The 15,135-nt window shown below is 58.6% G+C and overlaps 1 protein-coding gene and 1 long non-coding RNA gene across 5 annotated transcripts; one reads left to right on the top strand and one right to left on the bottom strand.

Annotated features, from left to right (window-relative positions):
• Positions 1 to 193: 193 nt before the first annotated feature.
• LOC104636676 (hexosaminidase D) lies at positions 194 to 15,037 on the bottom strand. 4 transcript variants are annotated; one of them, XM_075767572.1, is made up of 15 exons: positions 14,633 to 15,037; positions 4,243 to 4,497; positions 3,940 to 4,036; positions 3,542 to 3,779; positions 3,283 to 3,392; positions 2,886 to 2,973; positions 2,638 to 2,802; positions 2,359 to 2,542; positions 2,072 to 2,143; positions 1,754 to 1,958; positions 1,576 to 1,658; positions 1,246 to 1,324; positions 901 to 1,002; positions 656 to 745; positions 194 to 533 (listed from the first exon to the last, which is right to left on the bottom strand). In XM_075767572.1, the coding sequence occupies exons 3-15, from the start codon at positions 4,032 to 4,034 to the stop codon at positions 350 to 352; spliced, it is 1,695 nt and encodes a 564-aa protein (XP_075623687.1). In that variant the 5' UTR covers positions 4,035 to 4,036; positions 4,243 to 4,497; positions 14,633 to 15,037; the 3' UTR covers positions 194 to 349. The 4 variants fall into 4 exon arrangements, with proteins under 4 accessions (XP_075623687.1, XP_075623690.1, XP_075623688.1 ...); XM_075767575.1 differs by having other exon boundaries at positions 664 to 745; positions 14,633 to 15,026; XM_075767573.1 differs by lacking the exon at positions 4,243 to 4,497 and having other exon boundaries at positions 14,633 to 15,033.
• Positions 7,002 to 13,178, top strand: LOC142603979 (uncharacterized). Its single transcript, XR_012837865.1, has 2 exons — positions 7,002 to 7,164; positions 10,234 to 13,178. It is a non-coding gene; the product is annotated as an uncharacterized LOC142603979 (long non-coding RNA).
• Positions 15,038 to 15,135: the final 98 nt, after the last annotated feature.

Here is a 15,135-nt window from a genome sequence, read left to right as displayed (position 1 = left end):
CGTGGGGCATGAGCTGCCCTCTCCCTGCCCTCCGTCACGTCTCTGCCCCATGGCTGCCAAACCCTCCTGCTCCAGCAGAGCAGGAGCAATGGGAACCATCTACAGGACAGACCCCAGCCCTCCATGCCAGCCCCAGCTCCCCCTCGCCTGCGCAGGGGGGCAGAGCTGTGGCCCCCTCCAGCACTCAGCAGCATCTACAAAAATACTTTATTGTGGAAGTGGGAGGCACAGGAGCTCTCTGTACAGTACAAACCAACAGCAGCAATGCAGTCACCAGCACACAGACACGTGATAGTGGCACCTGAAGCCTATCCTAGGGGGGCAGCGGGAGCTGGGGGGGCTGTGGCCCCTACATCACCTTGGGCCTGGCGTTGAGGCGGATGATGGCCCGGTAGTCCCGCACCAGGTCCCGCAGCTGGTCCAGGTAGGGGTTGATGTTCTCCTCCATCCACTCCTCCACCATGTCAGGGAAGTAGACTCTCTCCAGGTGTGTGCGCAGGTCGCGAACAAAGCTCTCCCAGTCCTCGTGGAGCCTAGCAGGGGGATAGTGAGGGGGTCCAGCTCCCTCCTGCAAGGAACCCCTGAGCGAAGCCCGGGACCCCTCCCACCCCCATGCAGGCACCCAGAGGGGCTCCCAGCCCCCAGCACCACGTACTTCACCACCTTGCTGCCGAAGCTCTCCATGTTGCGGGGATTGCCGAACTGGCGCTTCCGGTGATAGGGGCTGAACCAGCCCTTGATGGCACTGGGAAGGCACGAGGGGAGTGGGGGGCGTGGGGGCCACCCTAGGTTGGGAAGCTGCGTGCCAGGCAGGTCCCCTCCCCTGCACAAACTCTTGTGCTCTGGCCCCATGGCCAGAGCCAGCTGACTCCGACTCCGTTGCCTCCCACCACCCATTACCTCTCCTCCTCCAGGGCTTTAAGGATGCTCTCCTTCAGGTGGCCATTAACCTGCTCGACCATGTGGTAGATCTCTGCGCCAGGGAACACTCCCCTGCCCTCGCTGGGGAAAGGGAGGAGGAGGTGAAAGCCCACCATGTGGGGTGCATCGGCCATGTCACACCTCTGGGCTGGGTGAGCCCCAGCACCCTGCGCAGCTGGAGAGCACCCGCCCTCACCCCAGGTGGGTCTGGGACCCAGGCATTTGAGTAACCAAGCCCCTATCCCCTCCAGTGCATCTCTTCTGATGTGACCGGAGTGGCAGTGCCACGGCCGCCCCCCACCATGGCTGGGCTGTGCCACGCACCACGTGCTCTGCTCCAGCTGCATGCTCTGGAATCCCAGCGTGTCCAGGACCTTCCTTTTCGTCTCTTCCGTGAAGCCCCCTGGGGAGGTTGAGGAGAGGGGCAGAGGGTCCCAGGCCACCCCACCGTTAGGCACTTGCCTCTGGCTTCACTACACCCCTGAACTGGGGGAGCTGAAGCTCTCCTTCCCCTTCCTCCCACCCCCCTCCCAATATCCTTCCCTGCCTGCAGGACAGGGTCTCGCAGGCAATGGCTGCCCGTGGGGTGGGGAGATGGGGGACAAGCCTGTCCGCGATGACTGGTCCGGTGCCGGCAGCAGAGGGGTGGCTCACCGTTCACCAGGGTCTGCAGGCAGATGGCCAGGGAAGGGATGCCGACGGGCAGCAGCTCGCAGAGCACCGAGTAGTGATCGTACCTGTGGAGCAGGGCCAGCCATGCCATTGCCTCCTGTACCACCACTGGCAGGGCTGCCTGGGCGCTGGGGAGGGTGGGGGTCCCGCTGCCCCTCACCTCTGCCAGCCGGTGAGGACAATGCCCTGGAAGCGCAGTGGGGCCAGCCGCGGCAGGGACTGCATCACCTTCAGCCAGCTCAGGTGGTTTTTCAGGTGGTAGCTCAGGGGGGTCCAGGTCTGCGCTGGTCCTGTGGTGCCCTTGAAGGCGCTGGCGAACCACACCGCCTCGAAGCCGCTCTCCACATACTTGGTGAGGAATGGCCCTAGGGTGGGACAGGCATGATCCACCAGTGCCACTGTCCCCAGGGGGCTGGGGGGGGACTTGGTGGGAGGTGTCCCCCCCTGCCAGCCCCAGGAGCCCGGCACGCTGCCTTACCAATCTGCTCAGCCTCAAAGTCGGGTGCATAGAACCACACCACAGGTGAGACGTGCTTTGCTATCCCAGACTCTGGGGGGGGAAACAGGGATGGGGACATGGGCACTGGTGCCAGCAGCAGGAGGATGCCTGGGTCTCCTCATGCTCCCCTGAGACCCGTGTCCCCACAGGGCCAGGCACGGCGTCCTGCTGGGCTCTGGGCATGGTGCCTGCCAGGGCAGGCACATGGACGGGCGCTGCTGAGACCCCCGGCTCCGGTGCCACTGCTGCTGTCCCCATTGTCTCACCCTGCAGGGCTCCCACGCTGATCTTCCTCAGCATGTCATCCCACATGAGCACCCGCAGCCCCCAGAACTGCGTGGTGATGAAGCTCAGCACCTCCTTGATGTGCTTCAGGTACATGGTCCCCATGTCACCCTTGTTATGGCTCATCCAGTTCTTGGAGTCCATCCCCTCCCCAAGATGGAAGACCTGGATTTGGGGAGGAAGGGGGATGCTGAGCACCCCTGGGAGCATGCCTGGCACCCAGGACAAGGGCTGGGGTTCCTGCATGGCCCGTTGCCCACCTCATCTGCACCGATGTGGATCCAAGTGGAACGCCTGTGCTTCTCGATCACCTGCGACAAGATGCTCTTGAGCAGGGCCAGGGTGTCAGGGACATGGGGGTTGAAGCTGTTGGGGAAACGCTCAACCTCCCGCAGGTGCTGGTACTTCTCGTGCTTGAGGATGAACTGTGCGGGAGGAGCCATCAGGGGGGTTTCCAGGCCATGGGCCAAAGGGATGCAGGATGAGGAGCAGGACTGGGACCCCCTACCTCCACGTGCCCAAAGGTTTGCACCAGAGGAACCACCTCCAGCTTGTGGAGATCTGCCAGCTGCTGGATCCGCTCTATGTCCTTCTCGCTGGGAGGGCAGGGACAGGCTCACCAGGGGATGGCGGAGCAGAGGGCAGAGCACGAGGGCACTCCCTCTGGCACCCTGCCTACGTGGCCCCAGCCGCCCCACGCCTGTGTGGACTTTATTATGGGGACACAAATATTGACCCAGCGGGGCAGAAAGCCAGTCTGCCAGTGGCACAGCCCGGCACTCTGACCACAGTTATCACAGCCATGGGTGCAGGTGGGTCACACCCAGCCCCCATTGCACCAGGACCTGCCAGGACCGCACCGAGTCGGCAGCCCCCGGCCAGCTCAGCACACAGCCCCGGCTCACCTGTAAGCGTATGGGGACTTGAGGATTTCCAGCTCCCCCTTGAAGGGGAACATGTCCTCATACTCAATGAGGATGCCGTTGGCTCCCAGCTGGGACAGGAGGGGGAACACCTGCGGAGCGGGCAGGGTCGGCTCAGCTGGCGGGGATGGCACAGTCCCCAAGGAGTGGGGGGCAGGCTGGCAGGTCGAGCCTTGCACTGCCTCTGCCCCCTTGGTGCATCCCTCCCCGGCACCTCCTGTCAGTCCCCAGGCATCCTCACCTGCTCCAGGTAGGAGATCCTGGGTGCAGCTCCCTTCAGGTCCAGGTGGACCAGCCTCATCTCAGTGGTGCTGGTGTCTCTGGGGACCTGCTGGCCCGGCTCTTGCCTTGGGGCTGTTATCTTTACCACAGGGAGCTCCAGAGCCTGGCTCTGGGGGCCTGTGTCCTGGTCAATGTCACCTGTGTCCCCCCAGAAGCCACTGTCCTTGCTGACATGCTTGTGCAGCTCCAGGGTAAAGCTGCAGGGAGCAGAGCAGGGCTGGGGGTGCCGCAGGGTACAGGGGCACCAGCTGCCCCCCCCAGCCCCAGACCCTCACGCAGGCATGACCCAAGGGCTCCCTGCAGACCCCGACCCCGCTGGGGCCCCCACCCACACCTGGGGTCCTGCTGTCACCTCACCTGTCACGGAAGAGGAACTTGATGCCGGCCAAGGCCACGAGGAGCAGCACGATGAGGCGCAGCAGGTTCAGCCTGTGGCTCCGCTGGAAGGCCATCTCTGCGGGGCACACACAGGGGTCCAGCCGCATGGCAGTACCCCAAGGGACCCTGAGCTCGGGTGACCCCGCGCAGCCCCACGTACCATGCCCTGCTCCCCTGACCCAGGGCAGCACAAGACCCAGAGAAAGGGGACATGGGGAAGACCCCTCCTGCCACCCTGGTCCCCATCGGGACATGCCCAAAGACACCCCATGTCCCTCTTACCTCATGTGCCCCAGCACAGGGGCCAGTGGCCGGACCTGCCTTTGCCTCTGCCTGCAAGGGCACAGCCTCCTCGGGCTCCGCCAGCACCGGAGCAAATAAGGCGGTGGCTGCAGGGCAGGTCCCCACAGGGGGATCCCCTAGAGCCACCGTGTCACCTCCAAGACAATGGCTGTGTCACGGGGTGGCTGGGTGGGGTGGCATCATGGGGCGGGCATGGTCCAGCTGGGGCTCAGCCAGGCACAGGAGGCAACACCCCTGCGGACAGAGGAGAGATGATTCGGGATCGCCTGGGCACCTGCCAGCACTGGGCTGCTCCGAGGACTGGCATCGGGACGGCCATGGGCACTGCTGGAGGGCAGCAGCCTGGACCACCCCGGCACCCGCAGGCACGGGCACACACTCACTGTGTGCAGCCCACAGCATCTGCCCGGGGAGGCGAGGCCCACCCGGCACCACTGAAGGGAAGGGGCACAACCTGCTTTGCCTGCCAGAAAACAACCTTGGAGCGGGGCAGGAGCCCAGCGGATTCCAGCCACCCGGGATCCGAGCCTGGCGAGAGGACCTGCCACTTTCCCTACAGGGGAGAGAGGAACAAGGGTGCTGCTGCTGGGGGCTGCAAGATGCCGCACCATGCCATGCAGGAGGAGGCTGGGCTGGTTAAATTGATGTTTGATCCCTTGCGGGACATGTAGGACAGGCTGCATGGGGTGCAGGGAAGAGCTCATGTCAGAGTTGTCACAATTAAGGCTCGTAAAATTCATTTGAAGTCTTTTTTTCCTAAACCAGTTTTGAGAACTACTGAGATGGGGATCTACCAATTCAGATGAAAGTGAGCTCAAACCAAAGGCAGTCTCTGCAGGGCAGGAGGCGGCAGGCGCCTCTTCCCTGGTCCCCCCCACTGTCACAGCTTGAGGGATTGCACAGAGATTTCTACCTGCTGGCATGTGACCAGACCTGACACGGAGACTCGCAGCAGCATCCTGTACGGCACCGTGGCTGCAGCGAGAGATGCTCAGCCAGGCCAGACCCCATTGAGCACAGCACCAGGGGTGCTGTGCAACCGGGGGCACAACTCCCGTGAGCCCCAGGGAGCCACCAGCCTCTGCAGCTCCAACACAACCCCCTGGGAAAGCACCGCGGGGGGAAAACACCAAGCACACCCCACATCCCCTGCTCCTGCAGCCCCCTCAGGACTCCTCCTCGCCTGCAGCACTGCTCCCAGGTGACAAGGGACCAGTGGTGACACCTGCTCCTGCCCCAGGAGCCCATAGCCACCCTGCTGCAGGCAGCAGTCTCCCACAGCCCCAGGGGCACAACAAGCACCAGGCAGCACAAGTTCTCCTGGAAGCTGCATATGAGAAGCGCTAGTGTTATTTCTGCTCTTTTTTCCCCTTTTTTGCCAACTCTGGCACGTGCGGTGAGGCAGGGATGGGGCAGCGCATCAACACCCCTGGCACTCCAGCCTGGCAGCTGCTGTGAGCACCACGGCAGCTGCCACCACCCCTTTCGATGAGTTGCCACTCAAACGTGCCGGAGTTCAGGGTTAAATTCAGTGGTGCCAGATTTGGGAACTGAAAAGCAGATTTTCGCGGCTGCGGGAGCACAAGCGTCTCAGCTGATCGCAAGGGTTCTGTTTGCGTTGCCAGAGCAGCGGCAACAGGGGAGAGCCACGCTGAGCCACTCCGCACCTCCGGCTCTGAATTAGCCCTTTTTCTAGACATAGCCCTAATCCCTCCTGACATGCTCCTCCTGCACGCTGCCATGGGGCACAGGGTGGGCGCAGCGGCTGGGACCCCCAACATGTCCTGCAGAGCCAGCATGGGATGTGCTGTCCCCCAGAACACGAGGCCCCAGCAAGGGCACAATGTGGGGCAGGGCAGCACCGTGCGGGAGGGAGCTGGAGCGTCCCCGCTCCATCCCCATTGCCCAGTACCTGCGGGTACCTGGTTTGCTGGTGCTCATGCACAGGAGGCAGGGCACGATCCTGTTTTGGGGGCAGGTCATGCCAATGCCGTCCCTTGCGCTCATGTCCCTGTGTGAAAAACATGCCTCGTGCTCAGCACCGCACCTCCCGTGCTGCAGGGGACAAACACAGCACCAACTCCCTGTCCTGCCTGTCCCCGCTGCATTTCCATCCTTCCCGGCCCCGGATGCTCCTGGCAGCGCTGGCACAGCCCGGCAGGGATGTGCCAGGCTGCGGACAGCTGCCAGCCCGGCGCTCACCTCCGCCGGGTGCACGGGAAGGTGCAGGGGGGACACACACACTCAGTGGTCCCCGTGCAGGGGGGACACGGGGCGGGGGGGGGCACTCAGTGGTCCCCCAGCACGGGACAGGCGGGCACCCAGGAAGGCCATAAATATGCAAAGTGCTAATCGCGCTGTCATGGGAACGCAGCGCCTGATTGGAACAGGGATAAATATTTAGACAGACGCTGTCAGCTCGCCAAGATTTGGCGTTTTTAATATATGTTATCTTATTTAAATAGAGAAGAGGTTTCCGGGGTTAGAACCTCCCTGGCACAGCCCAGGCGAGGACCGGCGGGCTGGGCGCACACCGGCGGTGGGATGCAGCACCCAGGGGTGACGGGGCTGTGGCAGATGCACCCACCCCGGCAAAGCCCGCGAAAACCAAACAAAGACCCGGCAAAACCTTCCCGCCACGGTTCGAGCCGTGCCCGCAGGGCAGCGGTCACCTCGGCTCGCAGGTGACGGAGCTGAGGTCTGCGGCCAACGGGAGGGCTACCGCGCCGCGGATCACCACGGCTCGGACCGGAGCTGGGTATAAATGGGGCCACGCGAGACAACCGTTTTGGGTCGGTTTCCCTCAAAGCAGCGGGTCCGCGGTCGGGGCTGTCCCCGCGGGCTGGGGACGCCACCTACGGTCCGTCTTCTGCAGAGATCGAGGGACCTCATCGTACGTGGGTGAGTGGGTACGCGCGGTATCGACCGTAAACCTTAGGAGCAGTTAAGTCAGGGGTGTAGGGCGAGCATCCCGACCGGCACCCTCAGCCCGTGGGCTGTTACTGTCTGTTGGAGCCTCAGAGCGGTTTCGGTTAGAGTAAAACTCAGTTTGGTTTTGTTCCCGCTTTGTAAAAATAAATCCCGGGTTTAGTTGGTTAGTCGGCCCGGCCTGGTCCGTGAGGGTCCGTGACATTTTAAACTGGCGCGGTCGCGGCGTGGCCGTGCAGGGGTCGTTACGGAGGCACGGCTGGAATGCTTCGCCCCCCCCCCCCCCCCCCCCCCCCCCCCCCCCCGGTTCACGCTGGGCACAGACGTGCGGGGGGAGCTCTCGGGAAAACCTGGACACGCGGGAACAGACTGTTCGTGGAGTCTATGGGGGGGGGACAGGATACCGCTGAGCGATGACGAAACGAGAGGGCTTTGGGGACCGGGAGTGTTTCCTGAGGGACGGACCGCACAGGGTAACCAGCCGTAACATCCCGAGTGGCTTACTGGTCTGGGGGTGCGGACCCCAAAAAGCGGGGGGAACCTGCTACCATTAAAATAAAGGGATGGTCGGAGCTAGCGGGAAGGGGGGCAAAATCCCGCTTGTATTCGGGCTACGTACGAGAGGGCAGCAAGGGATACCGGTGGCTGCACCGGCGGGCCCTGGCCACCTCCGCCCCCTGCCAGGGGGCTGCCGGCCGCTGCCCAGCGGGAGGGGCTCGGCGCCATCGAGCGCAACCCGCCGGACCCTCCGCAGCCCCCGCGCGCGCGTTTTGACTCGGGCGGAGACGCCAAACAAGATAGTGAGTTACGGGCGCGAGATGGGACGGACCGAGCCGGGACCCGGAGGGTCCGAGAAACCGGGGGAAAATCCCACCCGACCGCGCTGCCCGCCGGGAACCGGAGCCTTTCCGGGCGGGTCGGGCTTAGGAGTCAGAAAGAAATAGGCTTTGGCGAAAGGCATTAGCACTAGGGGCACTCCGAACAACGCCGCATGAGCGATCCAGGGCTCAGGACCGGAATCTGGTGGAACTGCTGGAGGGGAAAACCCAGGAACAAAAGGAGGCGCCGGCTGCCCCTCGGGGAGGGAAACGGAGCCGTTTCTGTAGGAGCTGCAAGGGTTAACCGTGTTGTTCACGGTAGTTGTGACGAGGGTTTTTTAAAAACTAGAAGCTGCGGTTTGGGGTTCGGGCCGCCCGCTCCGCACGGTGGATTCGTGCCAATGGTCGGCTGCCAGGGAGCCTTCCGTGCACAGCGGCCCAGGCGGCTGAGGTGAGAACTTTTAATTGGTACAGGAGCCCAAATTAGCGCTTTAAATAAGCAGTAGTCTGAGAAATTGGGAATTAAACCCTTAAGAAAAGCTATAAACACAATAGGGGTAGCAGGTACAGCAGAAAAATGTCCGTTGGCTCGGGTTCAGCTGTGGCTACCTGGGGAGAAAAGGATGGCGGCTGCGGAGGCGGCGCTCAGCCCTCACGAGGGAAATACATTGGGATGTGGTGTACCAGCGGGCAGGCGATGGTGCCTACCTAATGGCAAGATACGGAGTTTTGGAAGTTGATGAGCAAAAGCCGCCCGTGTTAGGACCCCGCAGCTTGCACCCGCGCCACCGCAACGTAAGCTAACCAGATCCGGTTTTGTTAGGCCGACCTTACAAACCTTCCCCAGTCAGAGAGGCACCCAAACTATCCGCAAACTGGGATACACAAGGAGTGTGGTTCACTGATGCATCTGCCCGCTGATCAGGATCAAAGTGGCAATATAAAGCAGCAGCACTGGAAATTGGTACTGGGAAAACGGTTACCGAGGAGGGAGAGGGTAGCGCACAGGTGGGAGACTTGCGTGGTCTCCTGCTGGCAGCGGAGGATGGTGCCACCACCATTTGTACCAATTCTTATGGAACCTCCAAGGGTGCCACAGAGTGGATGTGCCAGTGGGAATCCAATCAGTGGGCAGTGGGCTGTACAGAGGTCTGGAGAACCAGAGACTGGCCACGACTGTTAGAAATAGGCAGATCATGACCCCTAAAGGTGAGACGGATGAAAAGCTGTGCAGGGAACAAAACCCCTACTGCAAAATGGAACCAACAGGTAGATCATTTAGCACAAATCAGGGTAGTTGATAGCAAAAAGGAAGATTTGGGATGGTCAGCTGAATGACTACACGCTAAGCAAGGCCATTCAGGGAAGATAGATCTCTGTTACGAATGTTGGTCTTGGATGACCAGCGCCTATGAAAATAATGTGAAGCAATTCTTACAGCTTGTCCACAATGCCGAATAAGGCTCAAGGCCAACCATCCAAATCAAGCCCCTGCCCAGCGTATCAAACACAGCAAAGCTCTTTGGAGCACCTGGCAAATTGATTATGTCGGGCCCTCGACACCATCCCATGGGAAGAGGTATGCTTTGATAGCAGTAGAGATGGTCTCGGGACTGACCATGGCCACAGCTGTTGGCACAGCCACGAGAGATCAGTCGGTTCAAGTGCTACAAGGATGGCTTGGTATTCTGCCCATTCCTGAATGTATTCAGAGTGACAACGGGTCGCATTTCACAGCCACAGTGGTACAAGACTGGGTGCAGAGAGAAAGTTTCAAATGGGTGTTTCACACACCATATTATCCCCAGGCTAATGGTATTGTTGAGCAAACAAATGGATTGGTCAAGCAATTTGCTAAAATCCATGAATCTGGGTGGCATCTGCGACTGTCCAACGCCATCTATCAGTTAAACAATAGATGGAGCGGAGACGTTTGAAGACAAAAGCTTTTTGTGCTTCTGCCACAACTTTGGTGCCAAAGGCAGATGTAGAACCAGGGGAATACCCTACTGGCTTTCGTATGGGCCAGCCTGTGCTGGTTAAAACGCCTCAGACTGGGACAGTGACAATGGTACTAACAACCCCAAAGAGCCTTTATGCTTGGGAAGCAAAAGATAGCTCTGGAAAACTCCATCAAATCGGTACTAGATGGATAGTACCCACCTTTTAACCTAACATATGCCGGTTAAATGACAACCAAGCACCTCTTCTTTTGTGTCCACAGGTACTCCGAATGCTGGGAGATTGCACCTGGGATCAAGGACTCCCCTGTACCAATCTGGAGTGCCCCAAAGGACTGCTGATTTTTATTTGTTGGGTATTTCTATTTCTGATCCTCATACTTATCTCTGGAAACCAAAGTTTTAACATGGCCACAACTAACAAAACTGGGATATTGTTTGGGGCCATAGCTGAAATAACTTGTGTGTATTTATGAAGATGTCGATTTGGAATGTATTCCAGGCTTTAATTGTATTTATCATTATTGTTGTTCTGTTTGTACTATTGATTGTTAAGTGGCAACTGAAGTTTTGATCAATATGAGCCTATTATTATGTGTGAATAGTTTTAGGAAGATATGTATAAGTTTAATATGTATGTATGTGTTAGGTATAGTAATTGTGTGTGTGTTCGATAGAGATTATGATCGAAGAAGTAAGAGAACCTCAGAAATGTTGCAGGAAAACACAATTTTTAAGCTATTACAAGGATTTTTTAGGATGATTAATTGGTCCCAGGGTACTACTTGCTTAATGATGCCAACAACCCCTGTGGAGGGACTCCCTTTTATGGTGATTCCGCTTGACCTAAGGGGAGCACTATCTGATCTATGGAAAAGGAATGACACGTTAATACAAGACTTAACATGGATGAGTGTAGAAAATACTACTTCTTTAAACTATACATATCCTTTGGGCCTTAACTTTAGCAACATATGGGGTACCAATTGCACTATGCAGTATTGGCCACAGGATCCCCAGCTATACCCGCGCGGATCAGTTGACAATGCACCTGCAAACATCACTTGCACTGAGGTACCTTGGCTTAACCAGCCTCCTCGACCGTTCTGGGGTTTGCCCGTTACGTTCAAATATAGTGTCCCAATAAATGCCGAATGGTGTATTGAGTTTCCCTCTGAGTATGGATCTGAATGTGGCCCACAATCTAATAACTTATCTTGCATATGGACTACCTCTGATCATCAAAAACATTTTAAACAGTGGGTGAGGAGACCCCAATATACCACCCCGTTGGGACCAGTCAGGCTATGGAATTGTACCAACAAGATAAATTGCTCCAATATTGATGATTATCTATGGGTGTGGTTTGCCTCAGACCTCTATCACGCCTTAAGAAGTATATGTCTGTGCCATAATTATAGTGCTCCGATCCCTGGGCCAGCACCAGATTGTAAAAAGGAGGTGACTCCTGGGAACATTACCATCTGGTCAGTCGATAATGCTAGTAAATGTAGAATCCCTACGAGACACTATAGGAATGGACACTCCACACGTAGCGAAGTAGAAAACAGTACATGTACCACTATAATGCTACCTGCACCACCTGAAACCGTATGGGTATGTTCTAATGGACAGATAACGGATTACATTCAACCCTATTGGGACGGGTTGGAATGCACTTTAGGAATTCCAAGTTTATGTCCCATAATAGCTTTTAATTATATTCAGTCATTAGTGAAACCAAGAAGGAACAGAACAAAGAGAAGCTTATTGCCCCCTGTGCCATGGCCAAGTTATTATACACCAGGAATGAAGATAAATTTAGGAATGCGAGCGTTTTGGGGTTTTTGGACAGCAATAGTTGAAAATCGATTATATATAGAAAATCTAACATGGCAAGTGGAGACTCTAGCCAATTGGACATGGACAGCCATTGAGGCTAGCAACACCCAGCTACAAGCAACCTCACAGATGACCTTACAAAATCAATTAGCGTTGGATACGCTATTACTAAAGGAGAACGGCGTTTGTGGGTGGCTGAATACCACCTATCCCGATGAAACCTGTTGTGCGTCAATTCCAAATGTGTCCACTACCTTGTATCAAGCTATGAATGAAATGCGAAAAATTGCAGACCAGACCCGTGAGCTCCGAGAGAAGATGAAACCGAGAGACTGGCAATGGACTGGGTGGATTTCAAAGGTTTTCAGTTGGCTTGGATTAGAAATTAGTGGGTGGATTCAGAATCTAATCCAGTATGCATTAATGTTTATCATAATAATTGTTATTGTTAGTATTGGGCTGTCATGTGTGAAATCTACGGTAGCTAGAACCATAACTACGCCTGTTAGGATGCTTCAGGTCTGGGATCCTGAATACATCCCTTTAATACCATCCCCTATTGAAAATTACCAACCAACAAGGGAGGACAAAAACACAGGGGAGAAAAATAAGTCCCTCAACCCACCTAAATCCAAATTATACGATGTTCCTCTTGGCGAGTTGTAAATAAAGGCACGGGGTGGATAATGTGGAGAACCAGGCTTGCTGGTGCCCAATACAGAGTCACCGTGATTCGGCAGAGAGTAGTGGGGTCCGACTCAAGTGAGAGCACCAACGGAGCAACTCGCACCAACAAGCACCAGCCCAGAACTTAGCAAGAGTTGAGCAACTTGCTTATCTTGCAAAGATCCAGACCAGCGCAACGGCCTGTGGTCTAACACTCGAATTAACTGAGTGACGTGTGGGGTGAGGCGCAGCCAGATGGGTCTCACAGCCAGCTGTTGCTTCAGTAAAACCAGAAAAGACCACCGCACCTCTGTACCAAACGCCTGTTCCCCCCCTCGCTGCTCCACCCTTGATCAACAACACAACAAGCCTTGTTGAGACCCAGTCGCACGTGGTAACTGACTTAGTCCCACCCCACCAAAAGTATAAATCTGGTGTTTACAAGCCTCCATTTTGAGGACGAGAACACCAACTGCCGGATGGGTTGAAGGGCCTGGACCTCCCCCCTCCACAAGCAGAGACGCCTCTTTGGTAAGACTTGCGCCTCCAACCGCATCAGATGTTACCCGGGAAAGTGTCGTTAACAAAAGTGCTGAACTATTAACTCAAGCTCGATTTTTGTAGTAAGTGTATTTATCAATGGCAATTCCAAATTTGTTTTATCTGTCACCTTAATAAATCATCTGTCTTTTCAACTTTGCGAAACTGTCTCAGTGAAAGTCCTTGAGGGCTCTGACAGGCAGATGCTAACTCTGATAAGACGCTACACACGTAATCCTTTAGACATAAACCGTTGGTCAAGTCTGGGGCTACGACTGGACCCAGCTGCCCTAGACTCCTCTCTGAGGAGCAGTTTAGAAAGCAAGGAGGGGTTCCTTTCTGAACCTCCTGACTCAACGGGAGGGCCTCCCTCAGCCACGTACTGTTACGCGACGGGGGGCAGCCATGACTCAGTGCCCCTGTGCCAGCGGGAGATCCCTGCAGAGCGAGGGCTCAGCTGATTGATGCTGCTGCTCCAACCCGGCATCTTGCTGCTAGCACCCACTATATTTATTAACATGACATCTTCCGCTGCCAGCCCTTCGGGGATGGTGCTGGCACGGTCCCCGGGAGGCTGGGAAGAGCCCGCGGCTCCTCGCAACCAGCCAGCCTGGCTCAACACTCTCAGCAGCCACTGTTCAAGGAGGGGGTCGGGCCCTTGCACCCCTCCCCTGCCTCCATGCATCTTATGTGGGTTTTGCTCCCCAAAACCAGCCCAGCTCCCTGCTTACCCTCCCGAGCCTGGAGGAGAGGAGAATGGAAGCAAACACAAACCCAAGCTTGGAGAGAGTGTGGCCGTGGGGAGGACAGAGCTGAGTGCCCCTGGCTGCCCCTGGGGTGGTGGGTGCCCACTGCAGCCCACGGGCCAGTAGTGGGGGTTTTGGGTGCCGCTGCAGGGTTCGGATGCCGCCTGACTGCCCGCCTTCCCACTCCCCAGCCGTTGCCATGCCAAACCCTCGCTCCTGTCAGTGCGCATGATGGTGCAGCCGTGAGGAGAGCGATGCTGCTCTATGCACACCCGTGTGCACATTCGCACACGTGCACACACTCATATGCTTCCAGACCCTTCCCGGGTCAGCCCGGCCGAGGCCGTCCCTCGTACCCAGCCTGGGTCTTTGCCACGGGATAAGCTGCCCTTCACCAAGGGCCCTTCACGGTGCTGCAGCCCACTGCCGGGGGGTCCTGCGTGGGGAGGCTGCGGACCCCACCACGCAGCGCTACAGCTCCCACGGCAGCAGGAGCGGGCCGCTACCCCGGCTCCCGGGCAGAGACGGCTCCTCGTCCGCCCCCTTCCCCCCTGGGACGCGGGGGCACACACGGGGCAGCCCCCGGGCACGGAGGGGCCTTTCCACCCCCCACCCAGCCCACTGCACTGCCGGGGCACCACCTGCAAGCCTGGGGCACCCCACGTCTCCCCACGCCCCAAGGTACCTCTCGGGCATCCCCGCACACCGCCGGCACCCTGCAAGCTCCGCTGAGCATCCCTCCATCCCCGGTCCCCACTGCGGCCCCGGTCATCCTTGCGGCACCGGGCATCCCCGCATCGCACCGGGCATCCCCGCATCCCCGATTCCCCCTGCGGCCCCGAGCATCCCTGGCTCCCCCGGCCCTTACCGGCAGATGCGGGGCCGCCGCGGGCACCGCCGGGAGCGGGAGCGGGCGCGGGCGCGGACACGGACACGGACCGCCGCCGCTGCCGCCGCTCTTAAAGGGCCCGGGCGGCGCCGGTGCCGCGGGCACTGCGGCGGTGCGATGCGGGGCCGGGGGCGAGCGGCAAGTGAGGAGGGATGCTCCGGCTCCCGCTACCCACCGTGCACACCGGGGCGGCACCGGCAGGGCGGGGACCGTGCCCCACGCCCCGGTGCGACACCTGCACGGCGGGGGACACCGGCACAACGCGGAATCACCGCCCTCCCGACCCCGGGGCGGCACCGGCTCAAAGGGTGGCACCGGGACCGCTCCGCAGTGCCCCAGTGGGCTTGGCCGTGCCCGGTGTGTGCCCGGTGTGTGCCCGGTGTGTGCCCAGCCCCCAGCCCCCGCCCCGCGGTGCTCGGCGCTGCACAGCCACGCTCGGCGCTGCGCCCCCTGGCGGCGCCGCTGGGAACGGGCTCCCGTCG

The sequence above is a fragment of the Balearica regulorum genome, chromosome 15, assembly GCF_011004875.1.
Source record: "Balearica regulorum gibbericeps isolate bBalReg1 chromosome 15, bBalReg1.pri, whole genome shotgun sequence".
NCBI lineage: Eukaryota > Metazoa > Chordata > Aves > Gruiformes > Gruidae > Balearica > Balearica regulorum.
Note: the sequence above shows the minus strand (reverse complement) of the source record. Positions and strands in the feature narration are given on the sequence as shown.